We start from the raw sequence: 22793 nt of genomic DNA on the forward strand, positions 1-22793 counted from the left end.
AGGTGAGATTTATATATTAGATTTCAAAAAATAAAAATACTCAAAGAATAAAACACAAAACAAAAAATACATTAATAATAATAATAATTTTATTTTATTTATTTATATATATATATATATATATCCCTATCAGCAAAAAAAAAGGTGTCAATTGAAACCAGTCTGTAAGTCCATTCCCCCAAAAAATAAAGTCAATATTTACAAAGAAAATACCAGTCAATGACCATTGGTCAGTCAGATGTGCTCCCCCTACATCACCCACACTTCACTTCCCCAATTTCAAAAGAGGGGAGGCAGGCATTGGTGTGAATGGGGGTGGGCAAAGGTGTACGTCAAAAAAAAAAAAAAAAAAAAAAAAAAAATGGGTTGCTATGTTTTTTGTTTTCACATTAACCCTTCTCGTCATCGTCGCTGTCGCTACACCTTTCTTCTGATTTTGGTCAGTTGTGCGCGCATGCATCCCCCGTCTCTCTGCGTTAGTGGAAGGCGTAGAGGATCATGAGAATTGTGCACGTGGCTATCACAGCGGCCAGAATGATAGAGTCGCGGCGTTTCCGGATGTTCGCTCGTTGGATTAGGCTGTTCACAATTGGAAAACGATCTGCAAAAACCGTTAAGAAAAACCACAAACTAAACAAGTGAAGAAAAAAAAAAACAAAAAAAAAAATGACAAATATTATGAGAGGATTGAAAATAATGAATGGACTGAAAAAAAACCCCAAAAAAACTTGATTATTATGACGGCAGTTTATGAAAGATATTTGTTGACTTTGGAAGATGGGGTGGTTGTTATTTTTGTTTTACGGCATATCAACTCTTTTCAGGTTATTTAATGCCGAATCCAAAGATTTTGAAGAAAAATTTTTAATAGAATATATTTGTTGTTTTCAAGTCGGTTTCTATTCAACCCATAGTTGGAACCCTAACAGGTACTACCACTCCGGGTCAGAGTGGACCTGGGAGCAATGGCAATTAAAGGGTGGCTCCACACTCACCAAAGCCCGCAAGCTGGGGCCTCACCACTGGATATAGTTTAAGGTCATATCCAGGACTTTGGAAGATGTGACATTCATGGAAATAAACTTTGTTCATGGAAAGCCAGTGTATTGGAAAAATGGTTGCATCATCATCTACTGCTCCTGATACAACTCTCTACCTGTGTAAGAGTCAAATACATACCAACATAGAGTACTGTTGCCACATCTGCTTAAAGCTTCTAAATGTAAAATGGATATTATGATGGTGATGATGATTATGATAATTGATGGTGATGATTAGAACTATGACAAGAGCATATTCTTTTTCTTGTTTTCATTCTCAAGTATATATCCATTGATATCTTATGTTTTTATGTCGAGTGATGTTGGTTGATTAATTATGTCTAACTTGATTACTTATAAGGACGGTTTATGAAAGATATTAGTTGACCTTGGAAGATGGGACACTCATGGAAATAAACTCTGTTCATGGAAAGCCATGTGTCATTAGAAAAATGGGTCGATCATTCAGAAGGTATCTCACTCTCGACAATTCTTTATCTGTATACGAACCGAATATGTTCTAAGATGAAGTACTTTAGAAGATGGAAATAAACTCTGTTCATGGAAAGCCAGTGTCATTAGAAAAATGGTTGCACCATTCTACTGCTACCGGTACGAGGGTCAAATACACACCAAGATGCAGTACTGTTGCCACATCTGCGTCTGAATGTAAAATGGATATTAAACTGGCTATTTATTTGTTTCCCCACGAAACAAAATGTGACACAAGGTCGTTTTTAATGTGGGGGATAATCAGCTCCCCTCAAAAGGGGCATTCTGCAAAAATAAAATTACTTTAGTATAGAAGGGTTCCCCCCTCCATTGACTACGGAGAATTAATTTGAGTGCAGCATTTAAGCAGACACCACACTTCAGCCACGAGTCCAGTACGAGTACCGGATATTAAACTGGTAATGATGGTGATGGGCGATGATGATGATAGTTGTGATAATTGTGATTGGCAATGATGATGAGGAGTGGTGATGGTTGATAATAATGATGATGATAATTATTAGGGCTATGACAACAGCATATTCTTTTCTTTGTTTTGATTCTCAGGTATATATCCATTGACGTGATGTGCTTCTCGATTAATTAACTGTGTCTAACTGTCGGATATATACTCGAGAGTCAAAACAATGAGAAGAATATGCTGTTGTCATAACTCTAGTGATGATGATGATGATGGGTGATGATGATGATAATGATGGTGATGATGGGTGATGGTGATGGGTGATTATAATGAGAGTGGTGATGGTGATGATGGCGATAATGATGATGGGTGATGGTGATGATGATGATGGTGATGATGGTGATGATGATGATGGGTGATGGGTGATGGTGATGATAATGATGGGTGATGATGATGATGATGATGGGTGATGATGATGATAATGATGATGGGTGATGATGATAATGATGATGATGGGTGATGATGATGATGATGATGATGGGTGATGATGATGATGATGATGGGTGATGATGATGATGATGATAATGATGATGATGATGATGATGATGATGACGATGACGGTGATGATGATGAGTGGTGAGGATGATGATGATGACGAATTCCAACAACAATAAAACAAAACACATTATTAGGATCGAATCGATCACCTAACCAGAAACCAAACCATCTAAAAAGAAAGTTCTGCTGAAAGTGCCAATAATCATCAATTTACGACTCGTTTGACATGTTCACATTTCAAAGAAATTACCCTAATTTGTACCACAAAAAAAAAAAAAAAAAGGTTTTCTCCCCCGCCCCCATTTCCACAAAAAAGGATACTCGCAAAGGAATTCATCGTTTGCGTAATGTTGGTTAAAAATGTTTTTTGCAAATGAAGATTTTCCTTTGTTGCCATGGCAACGCTGCAGAGAGAAAGAGAAAAGCATTAGTAAAATTATCTCGACAAGACACGTGAACACAACGACAAGACAGTAGAAGACATTGTTTGCTAGAAAATTATACGATGATTTTGTTTTGTTTTTAGTTTTTTTTACATGGGGGGGAGGGGGTCACCACTTATCAAGGCCCAAAGGCCACTCAGGGATAAGGGTTATTGCGTGTACAGTAATCAATGAGATAGTATTGTAGTAATCATTAGTATTGGGGGTTTTGATAGAGTGCAATTGTATTTTTCGATCGCCTGCACTGAGGATTGAACCTTCAATCTCCAGGAATGTATTTTTTACAACTAAATTTTACCAAGTATATACTTAAAAAGAACGGAGTAGAAAAGAAAGCAGATCGAGAAATGCTAAAAGACAACGCGAATGTGAGAAAAGAAAAAAAAAAGAAAAAGAAAGAAAAAAGAAAAGAATAAAGAAAAAAAAAGAAAAGAAAAAAGAAAAGAAAAAAGAAAAGAAAAAAGAAAAGAAAAAAAAAAGAATAAAGAAAAAAGAAAAGAAAGAAAAGAAAAAAGAAAAGAAAAAAGAAAAGAAAAAAAGAAAAAAGAAAAGAAATAAAGAAAAAAGAATAAAGAAAAAAAAGAAAAAAGAATAAAGAAAAAAGAAAAAGAAAAGAAAAGAAAGAAAAAAGAAAAGAAAAAAAGAAAAAAGAATAAAGAAAAAAAAAAATAAAGAAAAAAGAAAAGAAAAAGAAAAGAAAGAAAAAAGAAAAGAAAAAAGAAAAGAAAAAAGAAAAGAAAAAAGAAAAGAAAAAAAGAAAAAAGAATAAAGAAAAAAGAAAAGAAAGAAAAGAAAAGAAAGAAGAAAGAAAAGAAAAAAGAATAAAGAAAAAAAAGAAAAAAGAATAAAGAAAAAAGAAAAGGAAAAAGAAAAGAAAAAAGAAAAGAAAGAAAAGGAAAAAGAATAAAGAAAAAAAGAAAAAGAAAAGGAATACATAAAGCAGAGAAAGAGAAAGAGAAAAAGAAGAAGGGAGGAAGAGAATTAGAAGTAAAAGAAATAACAAAATAGAAGTAAAAAAGAAGATAAGAATTAGTAATGGAGGAGGAGGAGGAGTAGAAGAAGAACAAGGTAGACAAGTAGTAATAGGAGGAGGAGGAGGATGGAAGAAGAAGAAGAAGTTGGCAGTCCAATTCTTAGTGCGGGGCGACGCGACACTCAAAATGCAGACAATACGCGAATTGTTAATCTCGATTAAAGTGGATATCGTCAAAATTGAAGATCAATCAAATCAAAAACTTACCTGATTTGTTCATCCACTAAGCGTTCAGAACTGAAACACACGTGGGAGAAGGAAAGAAAATGGAAAAAAAAAATTAGATTAAAATTAGAAAAACAAAAAAAAATCACAGAAGAAATAAACAAAATACAAACACTTATATACGTAGAGAAAATATAAAAGACAAACATAGGTGCCGCAGTGTCTACCAAGTTTTAACCCCTGTCACATCACTGCAATGTTGCATCTTGTGACAATGGTCCATAGAAACAAACGCTCATATTGTAAAAAGTTACTGACACTCGAACTCGAAACCCAAGGCTCTACGGACACGTTTATCTTTAGTTGACCTTTGACAACTAAATATCTTCGTTTACTAGTCAAACAGAAAAGTTACTTGCCAAATCTACATGATTTTTAGAATATGACATCTTTGTTCTGTGACGAGTATGTACATCATAAAGATTTTTCTGTTTTTTGTTTTTTTTAATAAATGTAATTCTAAATATACAACGAATTTTATGTTGATACTTGTTTTACTAAACATTCTAATTTCTTAAGATAATTTTTTTTAAACAGCCTTCGTTAAAAAAAACAAACAAAAAGAACATATTGTTGTATTAAACATTGTTTAAATAATTTAACTTTGTTCGTTTTATTAAAAAATTTTGAAATAATATTTTTCACTCAGTAGTGAAAGAAATACAATCGCCAAAAGATAAGCGTTTTATTATTTATAGTCGCCATTTTGAAAAATCACTCGCAAAAGCGACTGTTTCACTCGCAATGTAAAGTCCTGAAAACCGACCAATAGAAAACAAAAAAGTGACATATGCAAATTAAGACGCGGTCGAATTTGAGCGAATAAAAAGCCGGTATTTCTTTCATTAGCGAGGACATTCTTTTTTTATTAACTCGGAGTTGTTTGAACGTACGGTTAATTTGCATATCATGGAGAAGAAAGAAATACGAATTTCCTACAAACGTCGAATCGGGGGAGGGAGAGGGAACGGATTGTCATTTTTGTGTTGGCCGTTTCAAGCTGAAGAAATGTTTTTTTCTTTTTGCACAAACATTTAACAGTATGCATCAATTTAAAGGCAAACTTTAATTTCAACATTTAATGGAATGTGCTCCAATGAACTTAATGCTCTTATACTCATTCATATACCCCCAACAACTCGGCCAAGTAGCAAAATCTGACTGTAGAGGTTCAAAGTTGTAAATTAAAGTGTGAAAAAAAAGAGGGCGTTAACCATTGGGCCACCGCGAGATGGTGACGGAAACACGTTTGAATTTATTTAATTATTTGGATTTGGCAGGTGCACGTTTTAATGACTTAATGAGGTCAAGTTTGACTGCAGGATAGTATTTCATTTACTGCGGGGAACGCCGTTTTTATTTTTATTTTACCGAGATGTTGGTGGGGGAGGGGGGGCCAGCTCCCCTTGTCCAAATTGAATAGCAATTGTTTGATATATGGAAAATATTTCCACATTGATCAAAGCTGATTGCTTTCGGACATTTCCGCAGATAGACGGAAAATACCGCCGGAATTAGTGTTGCTTTTATTATAGGAAAAGGCCAAACCCACATGCGCGAGTGACAAATGTTGAATATTTATCTTCCCGAAGTCGAGCAAATTAAATAGACAGGCCAGCTCCATTAACTGTGAGATATTACGATTTACATGTGATATAAAAAGTTTTAAAAAGTTGTTAGGCGACCGACCGCTTCTCTGAAAAAAGCCTTTTGTAGACATACAGAAAAAGCGAACACACATACATACATACATACATACATACATACATACACACATACATTTTCACTTTTATATATATAGATTATCCTTAGCCATTTTAAGCCATCTTCGTTTTTTACTATACTGTCCCCAGGATGCGTTTGTTTAGAAACATATGATTCTTAAACAGTTAGCATAAACGCGTACTAGCAATCACAACACCGAAGACAGGAAATGCCATAAACAGGTTTATTGAAGGTAGATACGCGTTTATGCTGTTTAAGAATTGTATGTTTCTAAACAAACGCATCCTGGGGACAGTATAGTAAAAAACGAAGATGACTTAAAACAGCTAAGGATAATCTATATATATAAAAGCGAAAATGTATGTATGTGTGTTCGCTTTTTCTGTATGTCTACAAAAGGCTTTTTTCAGAGAAGCGGTCGGTCGCCTAACAACTTTTTAAAACTTTTTATATCACATGTAAATCGTAATATCTTAGAGTTAACAACGGGGCTCGCCTGTCTATTTAATTCGCTCGACTTCGGGAAGATAAATATTCAACATTTGTTGCTCGCCGCATGTGGGTTAGTCTTTTTCCTATAACATCTTGGGAAAATAAAAATAAAAAAGCGTTCCCGCAGTAAATGAAATACTATTCCACAGTCAAGCTTGACCTCATTAAGTCATTAAAACGTGCACCTGCCAAATCCAAGTAATTAAATAAATTCAAACGTGTTTCCGTTAGCATCTCGTGGTGGCCCAATGGTTAAAACCGTCGCACTCTTTTTTTCTTTCACACTTTAATTTCCAACTTTGCCTCAACGGTTCGGGTTCGATCCTCATACTTACCTACCAAAACATTTTTTTTTTATTTTAAACCCCACCCCCCACCCTGGAGTTTTGATTTACCCAAAACCACACACACCTCCAAACACCCGGGCAACGCCGGGTACCCCTCGCTAGTGAGAGATAAAAAAACGAAGCCATGTGGCAGAGTATAAAGCCAGCTAGTTAGAGGACAAAACACCGGTCAATCTGCCGGTGTCAAGTCAGGGGAAACTCTATAAGAAAAATGTCGGGCCAAGGGAGATAACTGTTTATGGGACAAAACTCAGAGACATAACACATGCCACAAAACTTTCTACGGTGCAAGTACATAATAATTCCTCATCCTCTTCCATTAAATGCTCTCCAAGATGACTCTCCAACTGTTGATATCCATGAGAATTCTTCCTTCAAACTTCTTTTACATGGAGTTCACCACTTATCAAGGCCCAATGGCCACTCGGGGATAAGGGTTATTGTGTGTACAGTAATCAAAGGGATAGTGTAGCAATAGTATTGGAGAATTGATAAGGTGTCATTACTTAGGGAGGGGGCGGTTCATCAGGAATTTGTTTGTGTTGGACTTGAAGACATCCAGGTTGAAGTTGGGAGGGAAACAGGCAAGCGGAACTGAGTTCCACAGGTGTGCAGTTCTAAGAAAGAAGCTTTGTTCATGGAATCTGCGTTTTGAGTTAGGCACAGATAAGGAGTGGGGAAAATTATTGACGGTGGTTTCAGCTAGTCGGGTGTTTTTTGAAAAAGATTGGCGAGGGGGGGGGGACCAGAGAATGGAGCTCAAACGAGCACTTGCCATGGAAATAATGATAGAACAACGACAGGCTCGCTACGTCTCTTCTGTGGGAAAGAGGTTGCAGGGTAGAGAATATGAACTGGAACAAATACATGGAAGACATTGAGAAAGCTGCTGCAAAGAAGGCGGGTTCCCTCTATCAAGCTAGAAGACTACTCACACCTGAAAGTATCCTGTACCTCAACAAAGCCACCATTTACCCATGCTTGGTGCATTGTTGCCTCTTCCTCTTGGATAGAGTTAAAAAAAAAAGGAGTTGTCAATCTAATATGTCCCACTTTGTCAACTAAGCTCCAACCTCTGTCCCATCGCCGCAATGTTGCATCTCTGTCCCTGTTTTATAAATATTTTAATGGGATGTGTTCTGATGAACTCGTTTCACTTGTGCCCCCTCAACATACACATCCCTGAAAAACACGCTTAGCAACAAAATCTTACCCTTTCACTGTTGTCTCTAAATGCCAGAAAGCTTTCTATTCTAATAGTTTCTTCTCTCAAATAGCAAGACTTTGGAATTCCCTTCCTACTGCCTGTTTCCCTGACTGTACTGATATGCAGAAGTTTAAATGTAACGTAAACCAACATCTTGTTAATCTTTCCTAGGCATGGCACCAAATAGTAACCCCTTATGTCTAAATGGCGATATTTTTTTGTTTTATACATAGGCATAACCACTTATCAAGACCCAGAGACCACTCGAGGATAAGGGTAAAGCGTGTACAGTAGTCAATTGGACAATACAGTAATCGTTGGTAATGGAAATTCGGTAAATTTGTTAACTTAAGTGGAACGGCTCATCAAGAACTTGTTTACATTGGACTTGAAGACAACCATATTGTAGTCAGGCGGAAAGCAAGAAAACGGAAGACAATTCCACAGGTGTGCAGTTCAAAGAAAGAAGCTTTGTTCATGGAATCTACGTTTAGGTTTAGGCACAGATAAAGAGTGGGGAGAATTATTGATAGTGTTTTCAGCTAGACGAGTGTTTCATGTGAAAGTTTGGCAGGGGGGGGGACCATAGATTGAAGCTCAGTCAAGCACTTTTCATGAAAATAACGATAAAGCAGAGACAAACTCGCAACATCTCTTCTGTGAGATAGAGGTTGCAGGGAAGAGAAAAGGACATCTCCTACGAGGCTATAAAGTCTATTTTGAACTCTATCAAGGCAGGACAAGTCCTTTCTAGCAGCTCCTGCCCATATGTGGCAACAGTATTCCATCCTTGGACGTACCTGGCTCTTATATAGATAGAGAATTGCATCAGCAGTGAGATATCTACTGGATCGATAGAAAGATCCCACCATTTTTCCAGCGGCCCTGGCAACAGATTTGATGTGTGTGTTTCATTTAAGATCAGGAGTAATTGTCAAGCCCAGCAACAGATTTAATGCACCTGTTCCATTTAAATGCTCAATTATGAAATATGATAATTTTGTAGCTTACAGTTTCAGTCATCTTTGGCTTAAAATTTATTGGTATATGAACGATTACTGCATTATATAAACCCAGTAAAATTCGGAATACTACAAATAAGACAATATATATATATATATATATATATACTAGCATGGGTGCCTGCCATTGCCCGGGTATTTGGAGGTGTATGTTGAGAAAAAAAAAAAAACGGTAAATTTTTTTTACTTTGAACCCTATTATAACCCCTTAAAATTTATTGTTTTGGGCTCAAATCAAGTTATTAAGTTAGATCCATATCCAACGAACCTATATCTAAAATTTCAAGTGCTTAGACCCAAAATTATCGGAGGAGTTTGGTAGAGTTCTCAAAGGTCAAATCGTTGAACTTTGACTCCTTAATCGCCAAATTTCTGGCTAAAAACCGATCACATCGACTTTCCCAAATCTCAGTACCATGTATATCAAATTTAGAGTCTGTAGACTTAAAATTGACAGAGTTATTGTGTAGGGAAATGTACACACACACACACACCTTCCATTGTTTTATATATATATATATATATATATATATATTCAGACAAGTATTGTTAAATAGCACAAAGTGTTTTTGCCTAATAAGCTTTTTTTTTTCTTATTTTTCAATTTTTTAAATTATTGTTCTTCTTTCTCAGTCAAATTTGTGCCAGAAAGTTCCATGGTCGTCTTCGTCCATCTGTTTTTTCTTTTTGGAAAATAGACATCAATTTTTCCGATCCCCGTACCTCCAAATCCCCTTTGAAATGTTTATATTTTTATTTTTGTTATTACATGCGCGGTGACCCCACAATCTACGAAAACGCTTTTACCATTTGTTAAAGTGTCAAACGTACATGAAATAAAAATGTACGATAACTAGTGAAATGTTTGTATTTTTATTGAAAACTTTTGCGATGGTGTTGCCCACAATACTACTCTAGAAAAACATTAATAATAATAAAACTAACAATATTTGATGAAAATATGAATAATCGCATAAAAGAAAGTAAATTTAATGTACTTATTTTTTATTCCACACGACTGGATCAGAGATGCTAAAGTCTACATTGTTTTATGACTTGGACATCATACGTTTTTGTAAGAGACTCTAGGAAAGCAGCACGCCACATCCGCAGGCATCACAAGGAGAAATGTTCCATTGAATTTCTTGATACAGAAATTTGAATGCGTATTCAACGTTTACAATGCTGTTGCGGTTTATGTTAGGACAATTTCTGTTAGGACAGGGGATAAATTTTCATTAAGTGACTATGTAGATCAGGGGTTCTCAACTGAGGACGACATGGCCCCTAGGGGTCGATGGAATATTTCTGGAGGTCCACAGGTAAGGCATAAAAAAATTATCATAATTATTATAGTTGTTGTAGAATACTTTACTTGCATTGAATTAGTTTTCATTTAAAAATAAAGCTTAATTATATAATACCGGCATTGCCCAGGTATTTGGAGGTGTATGTTGAGCAAAAAAAAAAAAGCGGTCAATTTTTTTAAACTTTGACCCCTATTATGACCCCTTAAAATTTATTGTTTTGGGCTCAAATCAAGTTAAGTTAGATCCATGTCGAAAATTTCAAGTGTTTAGACCAAAAATTGTCGGAGGAGTTTGGTAGAGTTCTCAAAAGTCAAATCGTTGTACTTTGACCCCTTAATCGCCAAATTTCTGGCCAAAATCCGGTCACATTGATTTTCCCAAATCTCAGTACCCTGTATATCAAATTTAGAGTCTGTAGACTTAAAATTGACAGAGTTATTGCATAGGGAAATGTACACAGACACACACAGACACTTTCACAGATATATAGATAGCTTTCTTAGATTATTAAAACCTCAAAATTTATATTAGTGAAAAATAGAAGATTGTCTTATGACCAATCGTTATGAAGGGGTCCACCAAGATAAAAAGAAGGGATCGATGAGTAAAAAAAGGTTGAGAACCACTGATGTAGATAATAAACATATGGAGCACAAACTGTTGCTCGTTTTAACGGCACCATATTTTGTGTAAAAAAAGTATTTAATTTATGAACCACTCTCATTTACTGAGGAGCTGCTTTGACGAAGACTTGTAATTTTTTTTAAGTAACTCTCATTCCAATTCATGTGGTTTCAAGAGAGGGCCACAGCATGCTACCTTACACCTTCGAAGTTTTAGGTTTGAAAGTCAACATCATTTCCAGCCATTCTAACTTTTTATAGCACTTAACTAAAAATCTCATTTCTTATTCTAAATTTTTATAGCACTTAACTAAAAAACGCTTTGCTATGGGAGATAAATTCTGTGTAGATTCTATTTTTTTTTCTTTTCTATTTATTTATTTATTTATTTTTTTTTATACGGTGGTCACCACTTATCAAGGCCCAGATGCCACTCAGGGATAAGGGTTATTGCAAGTACAGTACGTTAGTGTGGAGATTTAATGAAGTGGTTACTTAAGGGGGCGGTTCATTAGGAATTTGTTTACGTTGGACTTGAAGACATCCAGGTTGTAGTCAGGTGGGAAGCAGGCAGACGGAACAGAGTTCCACAGGCGTGCAATTCTAAGAAAGAAGCCTTGTTCATGGAATCTACGTTTTGATTTAGGCACAGATAAAGAGTGGGGAAAATTTTATTTTGGTGCAATCATCGAGCTGACCAGAAACATGTATATGAAATAAGAATGTATATTCACTAGCGTAGCTCTCCACATTTTTAGTGGAGAGCCCCTTTGAAATATTTATATTTTTATTTTTGTGATCACATGCACGGTGACCCAACAATCTATGAAAACGCGTTTAACGTTTCTTAAACATATAACTAAAAAACGCTTTGCTATGGGAGATAAATTCTGTGTAGATTCTATTTTTTTTTTTAATTTTATTTTGGTGTATTTACATGCAATCATGTATCCAATGTTTTTCTTATATGCCCACCCCCAGCAAATGGATGTGGTGGTGGTGGTGGTGGGTTGGTTGGTTGTTTTTGTTTTACGGCATATCAACCCTTTTCGGGTTATTTAATGCAGAATCCAAAGATTTTGAAGAAAATTTTTTTTAATAGAATATATTTGTTGTTTTCACGTTGGTTTCTATTTAACCCATAGTTGGGACCCTAACAGGTACTACCACTCCGGGTCAGAGTGGACCTGGGAGAAATGGTAATTAAAGGGTGGCTCCACACTCCCCAAAGCCCACAAGCTGGGGTCTCACCACTGGATATAGTTTAAGGTCATATCCAGGACCCCCATTGAGGGACTTTTACCCTCTGCAGGGGGGCAATCGGTGTATTCTAATGCCCCACCGACAGGGCCAGTGGTGGTGGGGGTTTAAAACAATGCAGCATTAAAATGCAAACTTACTTCCTTATATGGTCGTGTTCTTTCATGTAAAGATCTGTTCGTCTGTTGAGACCCGAGGAATTCTTATAAGCACTGAAATGGAAAAAAAATAAAATAAAATATTGAAACAAAATATAAATTTCATCATAAAAACAAAATAATAAACAAGTAATATACACATCTAATATATAAAAGACTGTATGTTGGTCTGTCTGTCTCCATATTTTCAAACTCTATCTCCTCCGAAACTAAAAATTGCAGAGCGGCACTAGGGGCCTCAAATGACTGGATTTTTTATGGACCATTCTTTTATGGGTCTTTAGCCGATAAAAATATTAACATATGGAAAAATATTTACGAAAAAGAAATGAGCAGATTTTTTAGAAATTCGAAAAAAATGAAACATTGAATTTCAAGTGAAACCAAATTACCATGTCACAGTAATGAAAATATCCAAAAAATCATGAAAAACAATAACATAGAAAATTAATCTATAAAAGTGAAATTGTGTGTGTACATTTCCCTACCAAACTACTCTGTCAATTTTCAGTCTACAGACTCGAGATTTGACATAAAGGATATTGAGATTTGGGAAAATCTTTTTAAGCGGTTTTCGGACAAAAATTTGGCTGTCAAGGGGTCAAAGTTCAACGATTTGACCCTTGAAAACTCTATCAAACTCCTCTGCCAATTTTGGGTCTAAACACTTCAAATTTTAGATGTAGGTTATTTGGACATGGATCAAACTTTTTAATTTGATTTTAGCCCAAAACAAATGTTATGGGGTCAAAATTGGGGCCAAAGTTAAAAAAAATTGACCTCTGCGGTCTCTACCAAATTACTCAGCCAATTTTTGGTTTAAACATTTGAAATTTTACATAAAGTGTATTTGGACATAGGACAAGCTTTTTAATCAGTTTTTGGCCAAAAATTTGATTGCCAAAGGGTCAAAGTTCAAAAGATTTGACTTTTGTTGTATCTAGCAAACTATTAAGCCAATTTTTGGTCTAAACATTTGAAATTTTACATAAAGGGTATTCAGACATGTAGCAAGCTTTTTAATAAAGACTCTTTATCTGAAAGCACATCTTTAAACTCCTCAGCCTAACGTTCACAGGAAACATGAGTTGGAACAATTACATTTAGAGTATTGGCAGGTCCGCTGCGAAAAAGGTAGGCTCTCTCTACCATGCTAGAAAGCTACTAACGCCCGAAAGTATCCTTTACCTCTATAAGGCCACCATTCGCCCATGTATGGAGTATTGCTGTCATATTTGGGCTGGTGCATCTGCTACTAGTCTCTCACTCCTTGACAAGGTCCAAAAGAGAGTCGCTAACCTAATAGGTCCTGAACTGTCATCTAAGCTTCAGCCTCTGTCCCATCGACGCAATGTAGCGTCCCTCTGCCTGTTATACAAGTACTTTAACGGTGTATGTTCGGACGAGTTGCAAGCACTTGTACCCCCTCTACATAAATACCCCTGACAAACCCGACAAGCAGTACAATCCCACCCTTTCACAGTAGAGATCCCTAAATGTAAGAGAGCCTTCTACTCCAGTAGTTTCTTCCCCAGAACCGCTAGACTTTGGAACTCCCTTGTAGGTTCCTGCTTCCCCCAACTGTACTGACATGCAGAAGTTCAAGTGTAACGTGAACTGACATCTTACTGCCCAACTCCCCACCTAATACCCCTGTAGCCTGTGTCCCTAATAGTAGCTCCCTACATCAAAGTGGCAATGTGCCTTGTTTGGGGTGAAAATGTAAAAAAAAAATAAATAAATAAAATTTAGAACTCTCTGGTTTCTTTTTTTTTTTTTTGCAAAAGCTCAATTTAGTATTCAGAGCCAACCATAACATAACTCATTCATATCAGGAAAAGGGAGATAATCTTTTATGCCAGGCTGGCTTAATGCATTTCGGAGTTTATGAACTATTAATTTTAATTTTTATTATAATTCTACTCAAGTAGTGGAACCTGTAGAAATTCCACAGGGGACTCATTCATATAAAATATATTGATGTTGGCATTTTGTAAATGTTCAGCGTAAATGTAGATGCTCTGATATTATTGTATATTTTTTAGTTAAAACTGCAAAAGTTTTTATCTAAGCTAGCGGGGACGCCTGGCGTAACCCGGTCGTAAAGTACACTTAAATATATCTTAATTTTTGCAGATTTTGTATATATTATTAAAGAGTTAATGTTCTATCGATTTTTATATATTATAAAGTTGTGATTTCAAAAATAAAAAAATATATATCCATGACTTGAGTGTATCTATCAGCTTGAATCGAAACCGAAACTTATAAAAAAATTTTTTTTTTTAAATATATATATATATACATATATATATATATGACTTGAGTTCCTTCAGCTATAATCAAAACTGAAACCAAAACTTAGGAAGAATTCTTGGTAAAATTATTTATAAAAAATAAATGACTTGAGTGCCATCAGCTGAAATCGAAACCAAAACTAATGAAGAATTTTTAGTAAAATTATTTATTATAAGAAATGAAAGTCCATAAAAATAAAATGACAGTCACTCGGGTGTAAGCGTAAAATAAATACCAAACATGCTATAAATTCTATTAAATAATTTTCTGTAATTTTTGGTGTACACTAATATTTTCTTTTTCATTAGAAAGTTTTTCTGTTATTTTGAACTGCCACTTTTCACATGTATCTTAATATAAATAATCAAGATATCACAATACTAAGCCTTATATCTAGAATCCTTATTCCAATTTTTATCAAAATCTATTACATTATTTTGGATTCTAGAAAGGATTCTTAAGAAATTGAAATTCAAAGAATCTGGTTTTATTGTTTAATGAGTGAAGCATGCCTGATCCCCCGTGAGTGCACAGTGAACGAGGCATGAAAAAATGACTAAGTTCAGCACCCCCCACCCCCCCGCCACATTTAGTCCCAAAGTTCCCAGCCAACTTCAAATCCTGGTGAAAATGAACAGATGGTGCAGTTTTAGGCCTTAACATATGTAAATTTGAGTCCTGCAGCATGCAAAAAAGAATCACTAAGTCCATTACCCCCCCCCCACATTTAGCCCCAAAAGTCCTCAAGGCCTTAACATATTTAAATTTAAGTTCAGCACCCTGCAAAACTGCTAAATAGACATACACAGAAAATTTTGGACAAATATGGTAAAATAGTCCCAAAAATGGAGGGTTTTTATTAGCTCTGAAAGAGCCCCTGGGGCACACCCAAGAGTTATCTTGAAGTATAGACAAACAAAATTATATAGAAATCAGTTCGTTACAACTTTTCAGAAAGTTTTATAAAAATCCAAGGCAATTTTTTTTTAATAAGCACAAAAATGTTAATTTTAGCCATTTTAACCCGAAAGGCACGCCTAGGTGAACAACCAGAGTTTTCCCAGAAAATCAGTTCTGTTACTTTTTTACTCATATCATGTTTAATGTTTGTGCAAAATTTTTAAAAAATTCCAAGGCATAGTTATTAAGAAAAGTACAAATGGATGAACGGACAAGGGTGAATTTCCAGGTCCACCCTCCTTTTGTCGGGGGACCAATAATAGGTTGTGCCCATATCATGCCCCCTTTAAAGAAATTAAAATTCAGGGAATATTCATTATTTGAATTTTTACATGAGGCTTCCAAGCTCCACAATTTATTGTTAAATATTTATTAATATTTCTATATTTTCAGCAGCCTTATGACTCCTCTATTTTATAGAAATTGCTTGAGCCAAAGCATGAAGCCATTTGTAAGAAGCTAACAAGAACAAAAGATGATTATTGCAAAGACAGGTTGGTTTGTTGATGGTTTTTGTTTTACGGCATATCAACCCTTTTCGGGTTATTTAATGCTGAATCCAAAGATTTTGAAGAAAAACTTTTAATAGAATATATTTATTGTTTTCAAATCAGTTTCTATTTAAACCATAGTTGGGACCCTAACAGGTACTACCACTCCAGGTCAGAGTGGACCTGGGAGCAATGGTAATTAAAGGGTGGCTCCACACTGCCCAAAGCCCGCAAGCTGGGGCCTCACCACTGGATATAATTTAAGGTCATATCCAGGACCTGCAAAGACAGGAGATGCCAATGTAACTTTACTGTAGTGTGTCGTCTAACCCAATCGTGTATTTTTGAGCAAAAGCATTTCAGGGAAGAACATTATCATGTACTTACGGGTCATGGCGAAATTAGTAAAAATTCCAGCATTTATGAAACATCATACAATAAAAGATGTGTTAGAGCTAATTTTCGGAAAAAATGTGTGTAGTATTATTGAGAATAAGCAAGATGGCCGACTTAAGAGCAGTTATCTCCCCCTGATTTCAAGTATCTATAAGGTTAATTTGGCAGATTTGCCGTTTAGTTTTACAAATAGCCTCAAACTGTCATCAAAAAAAAAAAAAGAAAAAAAGGGACACATTGGATTGACACCGATATATATATATATATATATATATATAATTTAAAGGAGATTAGAACAATAGTCTAAAGAGCTGAGTGTATTTTAATGTAACAGTGAAATTACTAGTTCAATTAAAATACAGGAAATAGAAAGTGCTCGTTGTAATTTAGATATATAATAAGCTCGATAGTTAATTATATATATATATATATATATATATATATATATATATATATTGTGTATGAAGTATTGCTGTCACATTTGGGCTGGTGCATCTGCTGCTAGTCTCTCACTCCTAGACAAGGTTCAAAAGAGAGTCGCCAATCTGATAGGCCCTGAACTGGCATCTAAGCTTCAGCCTCTGTCCCATCGACGAAACGTTGCATCCCTCTGCCTGTTCTACAAGTATCTTAATGGTGAATGCTCTGGCGAACTGCAGACACTTGTGCCCCCACGACGTAGACACCCTCGACAAACGCGACAGGCAGCGAAATCCCACCCCCACACAGTAGAGATCCCTAGATGTAAAAGATCTTTCTACTCCAGTAGTTTCTTCCCCAGAACCGCTAGACTCTAGAATTCCATTCCAGGTCCCTGCTTCCCCAACTGTACTGACATGCAGAAGTTCAAGTGTAACGTGAACCGACATCTTGCTGCCCAAATCCCAACATAGTGCCCCAGTAGCTGCTGCCACTGATAGTAGCCCCCTACACCACAGTGGCAATGTGCCTTGTTTGGGGTGAAAATGTAATAAAAAAAAAAAAAAAAAAAAAAAGTTTGTTTATATTTTACGTGATTATTGAAAATGTAATCCTGTGATTAAAATTAACGTTGTTTAACAAATAAAAAAAGAGAAATAATGAAAGATGAAGTTTTAAAATTATTAAATGTGTTTTATTTTTATAATTTAAAAATAAAAACATCGAACAACATTAATAAAATGTTGGTTTTGTTCTCGAAAAGAAATAATGAAAGATGAAGTTAAATATTGAATTTTTGTGGAGACGCATAAACAAGGAAGATTTGTTTCCACGCATCATATGCATCTGAGAACAATATAAAATTTAAAAATCATTATTATTTGTTAAACAACGTGGTTAAGTTTAAATTAAATTTTAATCATCCAGGGTTACTTGCAAGCTTTGATCAGAAAGAAAAGGCCTAACAATGTTAAGAACTTTATAACCAATATCGTAATCTCAGAGTTTACGTAGAAGACCAGGATGTCACACACTGTCGAATGCCTTTGAAATGTGAAGCACAATGACTATACCTACGCTTCAATTATCCATAAACCAACAGATCCGTTCAGTTACGACAGTTAACAGATTAGCTGCTTCCATTTTTTTGTCTCGTTCCATGACCAATGTTTCTGAAAAATTCTGGGTTGGAATCTATTTATATAAGATTTACCATTGGCTAGTTTCTAACTTTGAAGTAGAGATTATTTTCTTGTTAGCACCTTTCATTAAGTGGCTTCATGTTCCATTAAAAAAAAAAATGGCACTTCTGTATGACAGTGACACAAGCAACAGACTTGAGTTATCGACCCCTGTCTTTAGACAGAGAATTGCCATCTAGCGGCCATTATATGAACCTCAAATATAAACAAGTTTTTACAATAACGCAAAAAATATATAATAACGAAACACAAAAATATGAAAATCAAAACATTTATTAAATTTATTGAAAAATATATCAAAATATAATTTTTATTAATTTAATTTTTTTTTTAATGGGTGATTTATAACTTAAAATAAAATAATAAATATGATAAAAAAAAAAACACGAAATATTTATAGATTGTTTTTAAAATTATTTGTTTTTTTTGTTTTTGTTTTTTACAGTAAGGTTGTATAAAAAAAAATGTAGCAAAATATTAGGTTTAAGAATAATGTTTTTTGTTTTGTACAGAAAGATTGTATAAAAAAATATATAAAAATATAATTCCACTTTGCACTAACTTTTAGAAAAGGAAGAGTTCCTATTTACAATGCCTCCCCACGGGACAGAGTTAGACACCAGGGTCGTTTTTTAACGTGGAGAAAAGGAACAAAAATAAAAATTGTCCCAGTCGTGAAGGATTTCTCCTCCACTGACAGAGAACAAGAAATTGAAGTGCAGCATCTGAAGAACAGATAGTATTTATTTGCTCCCCCACCGAGCAAATTAGGCACAGGGCCGATTTTTAATGTGAGGAGTTAAGGGGAAATGGGGACCAACTCCCCGGGGAGTAGGGGAGCTGGATAGTGACAATTGGTATGAAGGGTTGCCCCTACATTGACCAAGGTCTTATATGTGGGGTTTCCCCCACATATGGTCTTTGCTTGCAGTATCTGCCGGAACAGATGGTATTTATTTGCTCCCCCACCGAGCAAATTGCCTATTGCCGGAACAGATACTACACTTTGATCTTGTCCTGAAGGCCAAGGCTAGTTATCGACACCCGACAAGAAACATATGTCAGGTAATTGGGTACGATTGGTCCAAGAAACAATAAATAAATAAAAAATAGAATAGAGACGAGTTATCTAATAAGTTATATAAGTTTTTACGATAACGCAAAAAAATATAATAACGAAATAAATACAAAAATATGAAAATCGAAACATTTATTGAATAAAAAAAATTATCAAAATATAATTTCAATTTATTAATTTAATTTTTCGGTACTTGTACAAGTGAAGACATTAAAAAATGAAAATATCGAAAAAAGGTTATATTGTATGTATCCGTTATGGAACGAAATTCTCCAAAAAAAAAAATTTCACTTAATTTCATCAAGTATTTTTTTTTTTTTTACAGCAAAAAAACAATTTGTTATGATACCGAGCAAAATGTTCGATTTAGCTAGTATTAAAGATGGGAAGGGGTGTCAGTGTTTTAACTGGAGTTATCTCCCTTTGTTATTTCTAAAATTCAAACAAAATTTTTTTATAAATCCAAAATGGCCGCCTTCAAAACGCTCTCATAAAAACAGGAAACATTTATAGATTGGTTTTAGAATTTTTATTTTTTACGGTAAGGTTGCATAAAAATGTCGCAAAATATAATTTAAAAAAAAAAAAACATGACACATTTATAAAAATAATTTGATTTTTTACAGAAAGACTATAAAAATATATCAAAAATATAATTTCCGTTTGCACTAACTTTTAGAAAAGGAAGAGTTATCGACCCCTGACAAGCAACATCTGTCAGCGGTTCTGGAAACTAAAATACGAACATTCGCCTCGTGTAACTGTCATGCAGAAGTGACCCCCCCCCATGTGTATAAATATATCTCCCAATATTTCTTTTTGTTTTTGTTAAAACTTATCCTTAATCCGTTTTTCATATTGGTTGTTAGAATAATTGACTTACTTAATGTCTCGATGGACTGATCCGAGGAGGTCATCGCGTTCCTTCAAGGCAGTGATGTTGGCTTTCGTCTTCTGGAATTCATGCGAATAGTTCTGAAGAATGTCCCGATGTCTCTGCAACGTGTGCAGAAGGGTGGCACTCGGTGAGTTCATGCTGAAATTCTGCGTATACTCAGCCAAACGGTCGTTCACTTCTGTCAGCTGACGCAACATGAAAAAAATAAACATAAAAATTAAATATCTCAATTTATAACAGCTCTAGAATTAAAAATTTGTACCATTGAGCTTTACATAACCAAAACATTTGGCCTTCGGGCCAGGATCAAAGTGTAGTATCTGTTCCGGCAGATACTGCAAGCAAAGAGCATATGTGGGGGCGACCCCACATATAAGACCTTAGTCAATGTAGGGGCAACCCTTCATACCAATTATCATTATCCAGCTTCCCTACTCCCCGGGGAGTTGGTCCCCATTTCCCCTTCACTCCTCACTTTAAAAATCGGCCTTGTGCCTAATTTGCTCAGTGGGGGAGCAAATAAATACCATCTGTTCCGGCAGATGCTGCACTTAAGATAATTTGTACCAGTCAATGGAGGGGAAACCCTCTATACTGGGACAACAATTATTTTTGGTAACCAGAGTGCCCCCTTTTTGCCTACTTTTAGGGGAGCTGATTTTTACCCCACATTAAAAACGGCCTTGTGCCTAATTTGTTTTGGTGGGGAAGCAAATAAATACTATATATATATATGTGTGTGTATATATATATATATATATATTTTTACTCAATTTTCACCCCAAACAAGGCAAGTACCATTTTGAAGTAGGGGGCTACTATCGGGGACATAAGTTGTAGGGGTATTATAAAGAGAGATGAGTAGAAAGATGTTTGTTAATATTACACTTGAACTTCTGCATGTCAGTACAGTTGGGAAAGCAGAATCCCAGAAGGGAGTTCCAAAGACTTGCAGTTTCTGGGGAAGAAACTATTGGAGTAAAAGGCTTTCTTACACCTAGGGATCTCTACTGTAAAGGGATGGGACTTAGTTGCTTGTCGGGTTTGTCGGGGGTAGTCACGTCGAGGAGATACAAGTGTTTGCAGTTCGTCAGAGCATTCACCATTAAAGTATTTGTAGAACAGGCAGAGGGATGCAACATCTCGTCGATGGGACAGAGGCTGAAGCTTAGATGCCAGTTCAGGACCAATCAGGTTGGCAACTCTCTTTTGAACCCTGTCCAAGAGCGAGAGACAAGCAGCAGATGCACCAGTCCAGATGTGACAACAATACTCCATACATGGGCGAATGGTGGCCTTGTAGAGGTACAGGATACTTTCAGGCATAAGTAATTTTCTAGCATGGTAGACAGAGCCCACCTTCTTTGCAGCAGATATATATATATATATATATATATATATATATATATATATATATATATAGGCATTTGAGGAGAACTATTTATGGACACTGATTCGTGGTCCAATGATTAGAATTGCCGACTGTCAACACGACAGTCGTAGGTTCGATCCATGGCTGGGAAAAAATGTATGTCTAGCTGCACTGATGAGTTGTGATACAACGAAACAGTATTGTATGTGGATGACTATATAAATTTGATGATGATTGCAACGTCTTGTCAGACGAGTGCCACTCCTTCAGACACAAAGTCCATGAGCCCAAAAATGACCTTTTTTTTTTTTTTTAGTCCTACCGGTGAATTCACACGCTCAAGAAGGCATGACACTGAAGACGGTCATTGAGATCAATTATTACATGCTTCCAGCATTCCAAACCTCCACACGTCACAACTTTTTCATCGCCACAGGACCATTTTTATAGACAAATGCCTGAGGGAGTATCTATACACAGATGATGTTACAGAGTCTTAGCTTTGTACGACAGCTAGGTCTCTCTCTCGGTTCAAAATGTTGAGATCCAGCAACAAGCAAGAGCAAGATAGCCAGCAACAAATTAAACTGCAGACCAGCTTAATGCGGGTACTGGTCTCCCACTTTATGGTTTTTTAACTCAGAGATTTGCTTCTCCAAAGAAAGCTACCTTCACCACGGTTTACGGGAGCCCTCTCTATCCCAACACACATACATACACAGTTGGCCGTTGACCCCGAAAAAGGGTTCATTCGCCCTTTGAAAGGTCTTGTTTTTAATCCTTCAGGGAGACTAGCCACCCTTCTCACCAAACAAGTCTGGTGGGGGAACCAGTTTAGTCGCCGGTGACCCGACCATGAGGCAAGTAGTACTGGGTTACATGGTACCAGTAGCATATGACATGACCTGACACACAAATTTATATATATCTATATATCTATAAAAGTGAACGTGTCTGTCTGTCTGTGTGTCTGTGTCTGTGTACATTTCCCTACGCAATAACTCTGTCAATTTTTAGTCTATAGACTCGAAATTTGAAATACCAGGTACTGAGATTTGGGAAAATCGATGTGACGGGTGTCAGCCAGAAATTTGGCTGTTAAGGGGTCAAATTTCAACGATTTGACCTTTAAGAACTCTACCAAACTCCTCCGACAATTTTGGGTCTAGACACTTGAAATTTTAGATATAGGTTCCTTGAACCTGGATCTAACTTAATAAAGTGATTTGAGCCCGAAACAATAAATTTTAAGGGGTCATAATAGGGGTCAAAGTTTTAAAAAATTAACCATTTTTTTTTGTTTTTTGCTTTTTTTGCACAGC

General features: G+C 35.7%; 1 protein-coding gene across 4 annotated transcripts in view; it reads right to left on the minus strand.

The window, feature by feature from the left end:
- Positions 1-334: 334 nt before the first annotated feature.
- Positions 335-22793, minus strand: part of LOC145270053 (Golgi SNAP receptor complex member 1-like) — a 109722-nt gene continuing 87263 nt past the window's right edge. For all 4 annotated transcript variants that reach the window (XM_080125658.1, XM_080125656.1, XM_080125657.1 and 1 more), the window contains 5 exons: positions 20085-20284; positions 12339-12410; positions 4195-4224; positions 2833-2915; positions 335-601 (listed from right to left, as the gene is read on the minus strand). In XM_080125658.1, coding sequence (XP_079981784.1) covers positions 477-601; positions 2833-2915; positions 4195-4224; positions 12339-12410; positions 20085-20284 — 510 coding nt within the window. In that variant the 3' untranslated portion in view covers positions 335-476. The remainder of the gene's footprint in view (positions 602-2832; positions 2916-4194; positions 4225-12338; positions 12411-20084; positions 20285-22793) is intronic.

The sequence above is a fragment of the Euprymna scolopes genome, chromosome 46, assembly GCF_053919585.1.
Source record: "Euprymna scolopes isolate OS-2025 chromosome 46, ASM5391958v1, whole genome shotgun sequence".
Taxonomy (NCBI): domain Eukaryota; kingdom Metazoa; phylum Mollusca; class Cephalopoda; order Sepiida; family Sepiolidae; genus Euprymna; species Euprymna scolopes.